The sequence below is a fragment of the Sander vitreus genome, chromosome 19 (genome assembly GCF_031162955.1).
Source record: "Sander vitreus isolate 19-12246 chromosome 19, sanVit1, whole genome shotgun sequence".
In the NCBI taxonomy this organism is placed as follows: domain Eukaryota; kingdom Metazoa; phylum Chordata; class Actinopteri; order Perciformes; family Percidae; genus Sander; species Sander vitreus.
This window is the reverse complement of record NC_135873.1, coordinates 5,087,619-5,102,149: the sequence shown is the minus strand read 5'-3', so window position 1 is coordinate 5,102,149 and position 14,531 is coordinate 5,087,619. Positions and strand designations below refer to the sequence as shown.

The window sequence follows — 14,531 nt, the reverse complement described above, 5'->3', positions numbered from 1 at the left end:
CAGACGTCGTAGACAAAGCCATGCTTACGCCATTTGAGCATGCTACGCTTATGCAGAGGTATGTGGCCATATAGACCAACTCCGAATGTGGTCTGAGCAATCAAATCTAAATGTTTCCTCAATGCATCCTGGGTGCATTCACATATGTACTTAAAGCTGTCCACTTGTGATCGGATCAACCAAGACGCATGTCAATGCGAGCTCTGAACAGAGCCTACGGTTAAAAAGTTGACTTTGGTATCACCTCGGGCCAGTGTTAACATTTCTTCCCAGAGCTTGCTCAGAACAATTGAAATAAAAACCACAATAGCTACATGTTATGTTATGTTATGTTCTGTTAAGTTCCTGTTGTGGAAAAGAAGCCCACTCCCCTCCTCATGACTCCTTTTAGGCATCCTCTCTATTGTTTCCAGCCTTTTCTCACTGCTGGTGTTTCTACAGTACATCCCACAGAGCCCCCTGTGATGGTGTTTAATTAAAGCGTTTGTGAATCTGTATGTGTGTGCGTGTCACTTTGTTAGTCAAAGCATTCATGCGGGAAGCTGGGTTGTCCTGTTATGCCTTTCCGTGTGTATGCTTGTGCTGAAGTATTTGTTTATTTCATGTTCATGCAGAGCCAATTTAGCTCCTCTCCCTCTCCCTCAGGCGTGCCTCCACATCCCAAACACACACACACACACACACACACACACACACACACACACACACACACACACACACACACACACACACACACACACACACACACTGGAGAGGGAGGGATGGGGACTAATAAAGTCGGTCACAGAAATAAGACCTAACCTCCATCCCCTCCATGTGAGATAGAAACAACAACAAAAAATGGCTGATGGCCGTCCATCCGTCTGTCCCTCTGGCTAAAACTTGATCACAGTCCTGGCCTTCTGCTGTGGGTGATCAGAGCTGACAGAGGTCTGCTCAGCACACAGAGACAGAAGGCTTTCCTCTAATACCAGATCCTCTCCTCACTCCATCACTTCATTTATTCATCTGTCCACATCTCTCTGTATGAAAAAAAATATACAAACATGACAAATTATTTAGTAGTTTAATTAAAGTTTTAGCTTTACAAACATTTTTCTGTGCAACTCTGCTCTGGAGACTCGGCATGATGTCATAAAACTTTGAGCGGTACATACACTTTGAAATACAGGTGGAGTTTTGTGGACAAAAAATATGTGAGTTTATCTTTTTCTCCATCACAAAAGGTTACATGATAGAAATGCTTGTTGAACCTACTCTGTAAAACCCCACATTACATCAATTAATCAAATCAAATGAATCAATAATGCGTTTATACAACTTCATCATTGTAAAATGTTTTGCTTTCTATAATAGCTACGGAGGCCCTGAAGGTTCACAGTGGGAAGTTTTAAATTCCCCTCTAACACATAGGTAACAGTTAGTGTGACGGTCCAGTCCAGTTATAATGCATTGCCAGTTGGGGGAAATGTTCTGCAGATGCTACAGAGAGGAGATGGTGTGACACTTTACATTATGCATGTATTGCTCATTACTCCTTTGAAAAGGACGAGAGTGTGGTTATGGTTATTGCTTATGATGCTATGAATATGGCTACAGTAGCTGTACTGTCTTTACTGCTCCGATTAACATTAGCCAAGAAAGCCTCGGTGAGTCATGCAGGAGTAGATTCAGTCAGCACAACCATGATTCCCTGCCCACATACAACCCTTGCTTGTAGTTAGCATTACACCCATTATAAACTAATGTGTCACAGCCATAATCATAACAACCACAGCACAGGCACAATCATAGAGATATCAACGGCCAAAGCTGCAGTATATCATCCCAGGGCAATAGTCATAATCACAGCTACAGCCTGTTCAGTCCTGAATCCCTTTCTGATTTGACCGTGTAAACCTAGCTTTCATCTCACCTGTTCTGCTTTAGAGTCGTGCTTATGAGTCCACACCCTATAAAAGCTATGGTTGAGTTAATGAACACAATTTAAGCTAATGGTTAGGATGTGTGTTTTATGTTTTATTAAGAAACCAGTGTTTCACCTAATTGCACAATTATTTCTTTTAACAAAATCCCCTGATTATTCAGAAACACATTTACCTCAGATTTTTAATGTCTGCAGCACATCTTACACCCTTTTTTTTTTTTTAAGTATCAAAGTAACAGGTGCAATAATTTAAATTATGAAGAAAACGGTCTTCATGACCAACATTCAGAACATTTGAACTAGGGAAAACAATTGCTGAGCACATGAAATAGTTTGAAAGGTCTCCTTAATGTGTCATATTAAGAGAATATTGAGCTGGTGAACATAGGACTCAGGGAACATCGATACACTCCCAACCAGACACCTACAGACTACTGTGGCTTGGCTGAAGTTGGACAATCAGCTAACCTACAGTTAGCATTCATTAGCTTTCAAAAAGTTTAGCTACCTCCGCTTGCCTTTTTACCCTTAACTTCTGTACTTTTAATTCAGCCTGGAGAATCTGTGCTCTTTGGCTTCACTAGTCAAGGTTTAACTCACTCAATTATATAATGTCTGCGTCAGAGAAACTCATGTAAAACTATAAATTCCTCCTCTCTAGACAATAAAGCAAAAGCAAGAACAAATGATTAAATGGTAGATTCGATGTCAGTGGCACCTCCGAACCCAGCGGAGCGGTTATTCGGAGACGGGATCAGCACACATTATCTGGGATAAGCTGCTCTAACAGCCCACCCAGCCAGCCTCCTGCGCTCCTGCATTGTTCCAACACACTGACTCACAAAAGGCAAAAATACATTGAAACCTCTGTGGTAGTGCTGCTGCTGTACCTCTGTGACTCACAAAGCTAGACTACATTTAGCCTGCAACATCTGTTGCCAACACAGCCTGACAAAAGAGCTGGAGAGATGCGTGCATCATCCTGCTGGTGTCAAAGCAGTGCATAAAAAGGATTGGTAAGGGAGTGGTATTGGAAGTTATTTCTTAAGATGGATGTCTGAATAATGTATTTTAGACGCCATATTTCCTCAAATTTCTAGATTATCATTTCAGCAAACTGTCTGATATGAACTTGTCTCAAAAAGTCTCAAACGTTCTTCTTGACAAGTCCATCTCAAGTTTATCAGATGAAGTCATTAAGGGCCGGTCCAAGTCAAATCAAATCACAAGTCCTCATAAGCAAAGTCAAGATTCAGCTGTTCAGGTTTCAAAATTAGACTTCAATGTTCTTGTTCTCATGTCCATCTCTGATGGAGAACTAAATCTTTAGGTAGTCCTTTTTGTGATTTAAGGCCAAGTCTCAAGTCTACAGCTCTGCCTGTTTGATTCAAGTACATCAAGTACATTTGACACAAGTCACTTGAGACAGGTCCACCTCAGGTCTATCAGAACATAAAGTCAAGTCACTAATCTACAATGGCAAAATTAAGATGCAAGTATTTCAGGTCTGAAGTCTTCAGAAGGTCAAGTTTTTAAGTCCTAGTATTGCAATTTGAATCACCTAAGTTCCACATCCACTGCAGCTCTGCTTCTTTGGTACAAGTTTCAAGTCCCTGAACACAAGTCCATCTCAAGTCAAGTTATTAAGGGCAGGTCTAAGTAAAGTCACTATTCTTTTTTTTTTTTTTTTCCAAAGCCAAGATGCAAGACTTTCGGGTTTCTGAATGAGACTTGTAGGGTCAAGTCAGTTTTGCCAGAGTCTCAGTTCTACAGTCCATCTCAGGTCTATCAGAGCACGTCAAAGTCATTAAGGGCAAGTATGAGTGAAGTTACTCATCTTCATGAGCAAACTGCATGTGAACATGCAAGTCCTTTAGATGTGAGGTTTTGCTCTCAAGTAAAATCAAGTCATTAGAGAATAAAGTCTTCAACTTCTCCTTTTTAAGGAAGAAGTCAAGTCTCAAGTGAGTCAACTTTTAGAGCACTGAAGTCCATGTCTTGAATTCACAGATTGATCATCACCACAGAGCAGTTGAAAAAGCACATTTCAGATAATGGTGTTCAAGAGTAAACACATTTAACCCCAGTGCCGTGCCATTTTTTCCTGTGATTACAGCAACTTGAGTTGTAGAGCTGGAATACATAAAGCCTTGAAATGCACATTTTCCTTGATGATGAAAAAGTGCTTGACATTTTAGGCCCAATCATAGTACAATCATGGCTAAATTCTTGAGCTAAGCTATGGCAATTCTGTGCCACTTGTGCACTTATAAAATGAATAATCCTATAAATTGCTACACAGAACAGCATGTGCGCAACACATAAATACATAGTTATGTAGAATTAATGAAATCCATTGTAGTGGTGTGTTTGTTGCATTGTTTATGTTTGAGGTCTCATTGTGGTTTTGCATCGAGAGGGAATTTGTTTGTTTGTGTCTGAGAGGCCCTTATGTGCATGTGTAAAGAACCTATTTATACATTAACGAGATTTAATGTGATTGAGTGCACGATGCACAGTACACAGCTGTGTTTGTGTGTTATTAAGGAGGTAAATGTGATCCTGTACGTGCATGTAGCCTGATATCCAGAATGAATGGTCATGTTGTTGTCCACCCTATTATTCTCTCTGACATTCTTGTTAGCTTTTTTCTGTGTAGTGAGGGTTTACTTTCGCTCTCATGCTACATTTATGTAATACAGGATGGACTGCAACTTGCAAGTGTCCGCATGACAAAACTTACCAGTGTTACACACTAATTTACATACTAAATGAATACTTAATGTTGTGCTATATTTGTATAATAGGCAGAGTTTGTCATGTTGGTGTGAAAATAAGTTTTGTTGCATTAACGAATTTGGATTTAATTAGGGTTTAGCCTCTGTGAGGCTAATCACTAGGCTTACATGCTCAAATAACACCGCTAACATGCTAATGCTTAGCAGGAATGATGTTAATCATGTTCTCCATCTAAGTTTAGCTTGTTAGCATGCTAACATTTGCCAATTAGGACAAAGAACAACTGAAGCGGGTGGGAATGTCATTAGTTTTGCAGGTATTTTGTCTTAAACTGGTCAAATATTTGACCAAAGTGATTACAATTCATTCTGAGGGGGGCCTGAAGGTGTGAACTAAATGTCACGGCAATCCATTCAATATTTATTGAGATATTTCCGTCTGGACCAAAGTGGTGAAACGACCAACAGACCTACATTGCTATACCAACAGGGCTATAAGGTCAATAACTAATGGTTAATTAAATATTAAATAAGTACAGGCATTTGCATATATTATTATGTGAAGTTTATTTTCTCTACATTGTTGTTTAGTATTTGTCACTCTGCCATGTAGTGCTGTTGAGAGTGTTTCTGCACAGCACCAGACTCGCAGATGCATACAGTAAGTTTGTTTCAGGAGAACGTAAAAGAGAAAAAAGGCGTGAATGAAACTTAAAGCATGTTTTCTTTCTCTTTTTGACATTTTATTCTGTGGTCTATATGTCATTATTAATCATTATAATTTGTATAAAGATGCTTATGATTAGAACTATGATTATATAAAAAAAAAAAAAAAAAAAGAATGAAGAAAGGCAGCAGCGATGTGAGAGGAAAGACAGAAAGGTGCAGAGGCAGCTGGTCCGGAGGGCCACTTCTCGCCATGGCAACAGCAGGCCATAATGACAGACAGAAAGAGGGGGACACAGCATCATGATTGCTTCAATCACAGCCATATCAAACACGCTGCTTTGCATTTTGTTTTAGTCCCTGTGAGAGGCAATTTGTTCGTTCATTTAGGCAGGCGTGCTGGATGGAGGTAATTTCAAACGACTGATTGCAGGCTGAAAAGTCTGGTTTTGGTCTTCAGGGAAATAGAAGGCATTTAGAATCAGAATCTTAATTGAGCAAAACTGTGTGTGTGTGTGTGTGTGTGTGTGTGTGTGTGTGTGTGTGTGTGTGTGTGTGTGTGTGTGTGTGTGTGTGTGTGTGTGTGTGTGTGTCTGTGCATTGCTTTAATATTACAAATAATTCAAGTCAGTGCATATCTGCATTGAAGAGAGACATGGCAGAGACAAAAACATGTCCACTCACTGATGAATTGAAATCATTCAAACTTTATTCGCCACGTTTCCCGTCCATCATTACAAAGCTTTGGGGCCCCTAGCTCTGATTGTCGTTAGCCATTAGTTCAGAGCCCCGTCACCCACCTAAACCTTTCCACTCAATCACCAAAATGGGAGGAAATTCTTCACAGTTCACAGATAAGTCCATAAACAGAGGATGGAAATAAATGAGCAGATCAAAGAGGTAACGGAGGAAAATACATTTAGAGAATCATCAAGTATGCCACTGTCACCCAATGTCAATGAACTGTTTCTCTTTTACTTCCCTGCAACATAAAGGCTCAGCAGAGACCAAAAATATATATCTGACACCACAATAAAGAAGTTTCATTTTGTTGCTCGAAAAAACAAAGTAGGGGCAGCTAATGTGAAGATTATGAGATTTTAGCATTCTGTTTTTCAGAGCCCCTCTGCCATTTTCAAAGAATAGCCGACACTTTAGACATGACAGCGCAACCATTACTGAAAATCTCCCACAAGAAGCAGAACAGCCGGGCGAACGACTCGTACAATCAAAACAGCACTTAGAGAGACTCACAGACACACAGAGAAATGGATCATAAATGAACAGTTTCAAGAAACATATTCTTCAGCTGGCTCCTGGTCAGACACAGACATGGGAGGAAATTTATTTTCAAATACACATTTTGACCGGCTTATTTGTCTTTATTAGTCTACAAATGACTGGCAGACAGTTTATTTTACCACAGGAATTTACTGACAGTACCTGAACTCCACCTTTAGCTTAAAAATCAGGTTTTGTGCCAATGCTTATGCTTATCAAATACATGAAAAAAAGTAGCATATGTAAAGAAAAACACTTTGGGTCAACATAATTGCTCAATGAGTGTTACAGTATTTTACAGCAGGTTGAGGCAATTCAGGAGTTCCATTCAAAGCCAAAATGCTTTTTTTACATGTAGCAGCTGAATTTAAACTATAATTAAAACATAGTTTTATAGTTGATCAGCATCATCAGCAAACCGATTCAATGTATAAGGCTGGTGATATTCTATAGTTCTCCTAATGTCAACAAATGCATTAAAAGACAAAACAAACAATGACTTGGTCCAAAAAAAACTATTAAAAACACATCAGTGTATCACACTAGTGCATTGGGTGAAATGTTTCATCATTACGACAAACAGGGGCACTGTAGTTTATTTTGAGTTAATCCTACATACACCTTCCTGCTGCTGGAAATAGTCATTATTGCATCAAATGTGTATTCATCCACAGCTGAAAATAGTCCCTATAAGAAATGCACTATTTCTCCTGTTTGAGTAACAGCTGTCATGACTACAGTGCCCAGCTGTTTCAGAACATTACTGAGCCTTTTTAAAGAAATTAAACCACAGATTTGTGAAATATATTTGTTGTTAAAGATTTACAGCAGGAACCAATATGCTTGAAGCTATTAAAAAAGACTCAAGGAAATTGGCAGACGGACTTATGCATTGTTGGTTTTGGTCTTTTTGTAGGATTTGTTGACAGAAGGAAAAATGTAAAAAAAAAAAAACTCCAGCCTTATCCTTTAAAGAGAGTTTTTGCAGTGTATCTACCAGAAGAAAAATTACGCATATCTGAACACATATCAAAAAAACGGTAAATAAATAAAAACTGCTGTGCATCTCGTGCTTTCAAAGCTGAGGTTTCCCTGGTAAGTTCAGATAAGCACACTTAAAATTCAAATATTCACAGCCACTTCATAAAACTGTTTATCCTCTACTTCGTTTTCCACCTGCTCCACTTTTTATTCCTGTCAGAGCAGCAGCGGTTTGTGTGTTTTTCATTATTGTAACCTACAGCGCGACAGACTCCAACCACAAAAGCTTTGTGTGGTTGAGCACTTAAGCACTGCCAAAGATTAATTTTACAGTGACTACACTTGTTTCACTGTGCGGTTTTAAGAAGTGGTCTTTGTAGTTTGGCATTATGTAAAACATGTATAGAATGAATTTTTTTTTTATATCATTGCCACATGCCTTGTTCCACCTCAGTTGCTTGGAGTGGTATGCTGAACATATGAAGGTTTTTATCCAGTGATTCATGAAAAATTACATCTAGAAATACAGTAATGGGACTCTTTAAATCCCGATAATAAATAATACATTGTTTTTATAAATCTCACACACATTATTTCCTTTTGTTGCCATGCCAACTTGGCTGGCCTTGGGGAAAAAAAATACAACATGTAGCAGAGAGAACCACTTCCTAGCTCACACACACTTTCACACACTCACAAGAATACACTCAGACATCCTTCGTCCGCCCCCCAGTTACTAATAAGTGTCCTGCTGATCACTGGAGGAATAAAAGAACATAAATGACACATTAAATATGAGCAGAATAGATAAAAAATGGATCACCGCTGAGAAAAATGATGACATTTTAGGATCCCAGCCAAACCAGCCAGCCCACCAGTCTTACCAGGCTTTTAGCATCCTACATCTCTGGCTTTGTCCTTCTGCGTTTCCAAGTTCAGAATGAGCAGCTTTCGCCTGGTCCTTACTCTTAATGAAAACGTACGGCCGGGTAACCTAAGAACATGGGCCATAGGTGGGCCGTGAGAGAAGACGATTAAATATTCAAACACTGCAACCCACAGGCCTCAAGTCTTGGTCCTGTCAAGTTGTTTTACGTTTTTGTTTGTGCAAGCGTGTGCGGAGTGAGGTTGCTGGTAGGCTATTAAATCCATGCCTTTCAAATAGAACGTAGGCCTGGAGAGCTTATTGCAATATCGGCCAAGATTAAAAACAATACCCCACATCCAGAAACCTAGAAACTTGCAAGATGTGATCTCAGCTGATGGTATGAGGGGGACTGCAATCAGAGGTAAACCCGGAATTGAAGAAAACAAGATGTCAGTGGACTCTCTGGATTGAGAGCCTAACTAGAGGGTAGCAGCAGGGATGAGGGGATGGAGGATGGAGAGAAGGATGCAGGGAGGAGGCCAGAGAGGTTGAAAGCTGAAGAAACACAGGCTTGGTGTGTGTGTTCAGTCTCTGTGTGAGTCATAGCGATAATGGGTGGCCAAACTGAGCATCCAGTCTTTAGGCTTACCCTCTGTATACAGTCTCTCTCTTTATCTGTCTATCTGGCTTTTTAACCCCCCTCCCTCCATTGCTTTAGGCTCTAGAGTTTGTAAGAGAAGAAGACGAGGAGAAGAGTCTTGATTGTGCTCTTGTATTAATGCTTGGAGGTGATCTCAATGTCTATCTGGCCTCTTAGGAGGCCTCTTGGACGCCTGACAGCTGATCCCTTTATGTCATGTCTCTCTCAAGGAGTTTAAGTGGCATATGTTTGGGAGAGAGAGAGCTCGAGAAACAGAGAATGAAAGCAAGTAACATGATACTATACCAGTGTGATACACACAATGCCTACTCTGTGCCTCACAATAGGTCTGATATCCCCACTTCCCTATTGAGTCCCCGTCGCACATAACAGATTTGCCTCAAAGAACCACTTTCACCTAAAACCCTCTACCATCCGCTGTTGTCGGGCAGGTTTTACAGACCAGAGAGGGGGGAGATTCAAGTTCAAGTCCAGATTATGTCTTACCCCCTTTCCCTCCTTTTTACCTAATTTTTTTTATCCCAAACTCTGTCTGGAAGGGACAGGAGAGACATTGAGTCAAGAACAACCCAGACTTTTTCCCAAAGACGCCCTTGTTTCCAACCCCCCCACCAACCAAGCACCATTGTCTCAAGAGTCAAGATGGGTAGGAAAATGCAGTATGTTATATTTCAGTCTCTACTTTTTAGTCTGTGAGGCCTGGGTCTGTGAGGATTTAGGCCCTAACTTTGTGGTCCGACCTTGAGTTCCTGCAGCAGGCTTCGAGGTGGAGGTGGACCCCGTCCCTGATGCAGGGCCTGGGGCTACAGCGCCTGGGGCTGCAGGGCGTGGGGCTACAGGGGGCGGTTGGCTGCGCTGCACTTGAGGATGCCGAGGCAGGACTGTGCGTATGGGCTGCTGGAGGGGATGTGACTGCTGTGGAGGTCGGAGCTGGTAGCCACGACGGTAGCGCAGTGATTGGGAACGTAGGAGCACCCGTGTGTACTGGACCTCTGGCATGATGAGCTTGAGGCAGAGCTCCTGGGCCTGGCTCGAGAACCCACGGCTGAGATTTACCGGGAGGTCGTAGCCCACGATGTCAACTTTTCCACTAGGCTGCCACGGGCGGAGATCCTTGTTTTTGATCTGCGCGGCTGATCGGAGAAGCGGCATCCGCCCACCGAAGCAGCTCCTCATTAACCTCTCCTGGGCTCGCCGAAGGAGTCGCACCTCTCTCGCCACACAGGCTGGACCCAGAGCTGACAGCTGGCGCCACAAGGAGGCATTAAAGTGGTCGTAGAGACGTGCGTCTAAGGAATTCCAGGCTCGGATCTTTGAAGGGAGCCCTGGCGTCAGGCTTCGCTTTGAGCTCAGTGTCCGCATGTTGAGTTTAACGTACAGAATGTCCTCCAGGTCCCAAGAGAGGAGATGGCGAAGGAGAACCAGCGACTCATCAAAGTACTCAGCAATCATCACCAGGGAGAAAACTCTCTCCACCTCAGCCAGAAAGGCCCGTGCATACACCACATCTGTTGCTGGGCGATCCTTGTCTCCGCCCAGGTCGAAGGTCAAGGTGTTGCGTGCATACATGGAGTCCTTCTCATCTGGTCGGTAGTAGCGCCAGGGCTCCTGTAAAAAAGCCTCCAAGGAGCCATTGGGGACCCTCTTAAAACTCTGACAATACTGGTTGTAGTAACTGAACAAGGATTCAAACATTGAGCCCGGCTCTCTCAGGATCGTGATATACATTGTGTCATTGGGCATCAGGCGCAGCAGCTCTGCTTTGTTGAAGCGCATGTGGCTGGTGATGATGTTCGGCGGCAGCGTGTGCTGGTGGACAAAGTGAGAGGTGAAGGAGCGTGGGTAGCAGAACTGGTGGCTGCAGGCCTGCACGGGCAACGCCACCGTGAGGTTGTTGCGCTCTGCGAAGCGGAAGAGCAGGTTCTGCATGGTGGTGCTGGCCGTTTTGTGGGTCTTGAGGAAGGCCACATTGGTGTGCTTAGGTTTGAGGCCCGGGGCAGGGTGGGAACGGAGGGCAGGGCAACCGAGGTGAAAGGCCTCTATGGTCCTGGAGAAAGAAAAGAAAGTGTAAAAACTTATTTGAAGCTCCATTAGGCCCAGAAAGAAGAAGCAGCTACTCCAAATAATTAGGTGACATTAAAGACATAATTGCAGACGGACTGAGGTGTAGGGCAGGGCAGAGGTACAACAGTAAAGTAGAAATCGGTGAACATGTGGTGAATTGAAATGAGAGGAGACAGAGAAAAGAGAGGAGACGTAGGATAAGACAGAGTGAAACAGAGAGTGCAAGTTGTTAGGTGTGTATGAACTGTTTGTACTACATACCATGCTGGGTGATAAATGAATATTATATTTTTGACTTTCTTTGGAATCATAGTGTGATGATAGGAGTTTTGTCGGATGCACTACATCAATTTCATTATCTAATCTTATATTATGATTTTTTTTTTTTTTACAAGTGATTTCATTCCATTCCTAATTTTGAAAGTGTATGGATTGTTATTGGAAAAATATTCGATTTCTCGTGATGATTCCAGCCATATGTCCCAGCTCTACTACATACTACATACTAATTAAAGAGAATGTGATCTTCAAAATGTATGACAACTCACAATGGGACCTAACATACTTCTTTGCATCTTATTTCCAAAAAAGATGATAAACAATGAAATGAGATGCATCCATGTAGCCAAATTCTAATTAGGATGATTATTCATGATACAATTTTACCATTGCAAAAAAGCTTAATATAAAATCACAGAAAAGTCCAATCACACGTATGTATTTGGGTACACGCATACTGAATACTCTGCAGTATTACAGCGGGGAGTATTCACTGCAGACTGAAATAGAGGCTCAGTTATTTAAAAGGTGTGGAAACAATGTTTGAAAAGTAGAGAAACGAATGGCATAGCAATAACGAAGACAGTAAAGACAGGAATGCGGAAAAGGTTTCATGAGAAAAACGTTAAGTTAAAAAGGGTACGAGAACAGAATACAGGGCTGTCAAAGATCTACGATCCCTCTTCTTTTATAATTGGTCCCTAGACCATTGTGGCAGCTCAAAGTCTCCATATTTCAGTATGATAATAAGCCAGTCCTGCTATTAATTTGACTTGAAAAGAAAAAGGCCGGTATCTTCATAGCAATTAGCAACATATGAACTTATAGAGATAGAGTGTATGTAATGTAAGTGTTTGCATACGTGTGGGCGTGTTTCAATCACTCACCAGCTCAAGTGGCCCCCATGGTGCAGCAGAAGACTGACAGTACTGATGGCGACGAAGACCAGGAATATCTTCTTCTGCGACATCTCTCTCTGCTTCACTGGGACTGCCGGAGGTAGAGGAGAAGAAGAGCGAGAGTGAGGCGACTAGAGAACATAAGTAAATGTAGAGTAGGGCAGCGTGAGAACAAGGGCAGGTGGAGGTGTAATGAGAAAGCGAAAATGAGGATGGAGGCGGAAGGGAGAACGACGGGGAAAACGGGAGAAAATTCGAGGAGGGTTCAGAGAGAAAAAAGATGAAAGGAAGCAGAAATGAGGAGTGAAAGGACAGGAAGAAAGGGGAAGAGAGAGAGCCAACAAGAGGAAAATACGAACACGGTGAGGAGGATTTACTGAACAAATAATGTCGGCAGAAGGTATTGAGGCTTGGCTTTTGTCACTCTGTAATTATATAGTGAATGATACCTTCATTACCTTCCACAGCTGTAATAGTGACACTCACTGTTACGCCCTTTTATATTCTCTGGGCTCAAACCGTATACAGCTGGCTCCGTACGTTAGGTCCTGTCAGTTATGAGGGATATGCATATGTGAAAAACTAACAGCACTTCACAGTGAGAGTGCTCTGTGGTAGAAACTCCCCGTGTCACTTGACCCGCCAAAACGCCACGACAGCAATGGAACCTGGGAAGGAGTCCAAGCCTCTCTCGACGGCATCTCACTTGCATAACAATGGCCGACGTCTCTCTCCTTGATTACACTGTCCTGTTAGCGTATATACACATGCCAACAGTCGCGAAAGCCAGCTAGCGTTACTCAAAGCAATGGCTTTTCACACTGCATACAGCATTTGGTAGATGCTTTGATCTGAATCATGTTGGAGAAGTATGACTGCATCAATTTTAGACATGGGTGGCCCCTGGGAGAAATTACTGACCATGGCAGTATTACTGCCACCCACTCAAGTGAATGGGATCATTAAGGGTTTGCTGCACAGACAGGGATTTTGGTATAGGGGTAAAACAAGCGTTAAATCTGGCCAAACATACTGTTTTTTTAAATTTAGATATATGCAACCTGCAAACAGAACCGTATATTTTTCATATAAACATATAATTAAGTTAAAAAAAAAAAGTTTAAGTCACAATGATATAACACAGAAAAAAAACAGCAAATCATCACATTTGAGAAGCTGGAACCAGCAAATGTTTGACATATTTTGCTTGATGACTTGAATTATTCATCAATTATCTAAATAGTTGGCCAAAACCTCATTTCATTTATTTTAGTTCTAAACTAACTGCCAAAAAAACTAACATACAACACTGAGTCACCCTGCTGTGCAAAATACTAAGCTCATAGGCATGAGATGGGACATTATTTTATGTGCAAATTAAACAACTGTGGTGGAGAAATGTGATCCCCTGCAGGTTCCTAAGTAAAATCAAGATATGTTTCCCCAAATAGTAGCCTAATTAAGCATGGAGGGAAGAACTGACAGCTGACCTTGTGTCGAGTTGTAGAAGATTAAGAGAGAAACGTGAAAAAGCATTTATTTTCAATTCCAAAATGCTCAAACAGCTGGTATTGTGCTGCTTCGGTGGTTAGGCTCAGCAGGAATGTGCGTGAAGACACACACACACACACACACACACACACACACACACACACACACACACACACACACACACACACACACGTGTGCAAGCACACACAAAAACACTAAGCCTACTCTACTAAATAGGCATTAATGCTCTCACATTAATTGCACAGCTTGTTGTAGACACAGTTTGGTTGTTTTTTGGCAAGTTAATCTTTTGATGATGTCAACACAGCATGTCCTCTGCCCTAGTCATGGCCCAATAATCTGAACACAACTGCAGCTTATATTTTCTTTTTTTTTCTTTTTTACATTTCTTTTTTCAACAAAAGTCAGTTGAGTTGATATCGTCCACGTTGATGAAAGACTGAGGGATGCAAAGACTCTGGAAGGGCAAATACTCAGAACAATGATGCTGAAACTAGAGGTTTTGGGGTATTTTTGCTTGTTAAATAGCTTAAACCATTAGTCAATCATTAGGAAAATAACAAATGATTAATCCTTTAAGTATTCTTAAATCATTAATTTGCTTCATAACTATTACCTAGGAAACTGGAAACACCAGTGACAAGACATCAGCACA

At 41.6% G+C, this 14,531-nt stretch overlaps 1 protein-coding gene across 1 annotated transcript; it reads right to left on the bottom strand.

Moving 5' to 3' along the window:
• Nucleotides 1–9,800: 9,800 nt before the first annotated feature.
• On the bottom strand, nt 9,801–12,435 carry gal3st3 (galactose-3-O-sulfotransferase 3). Its single transcript, XM_078276613.1, has 2 exons — nt 12,353–12,435; nt 9,801–11,169 (listed from the first exon to the last, which is right to left on the bottom strand). Exons 1-2 carry the CDS (start codon nt 12,433–12,435, stop codon nt 9,801–9,803), a joined length of 1,452 nt encoding a protein of 483 aa, XP_078132739.1.
• Between the last annotated feature and the right edge of the window lie 2,096 nt (nt 12,436–14,531).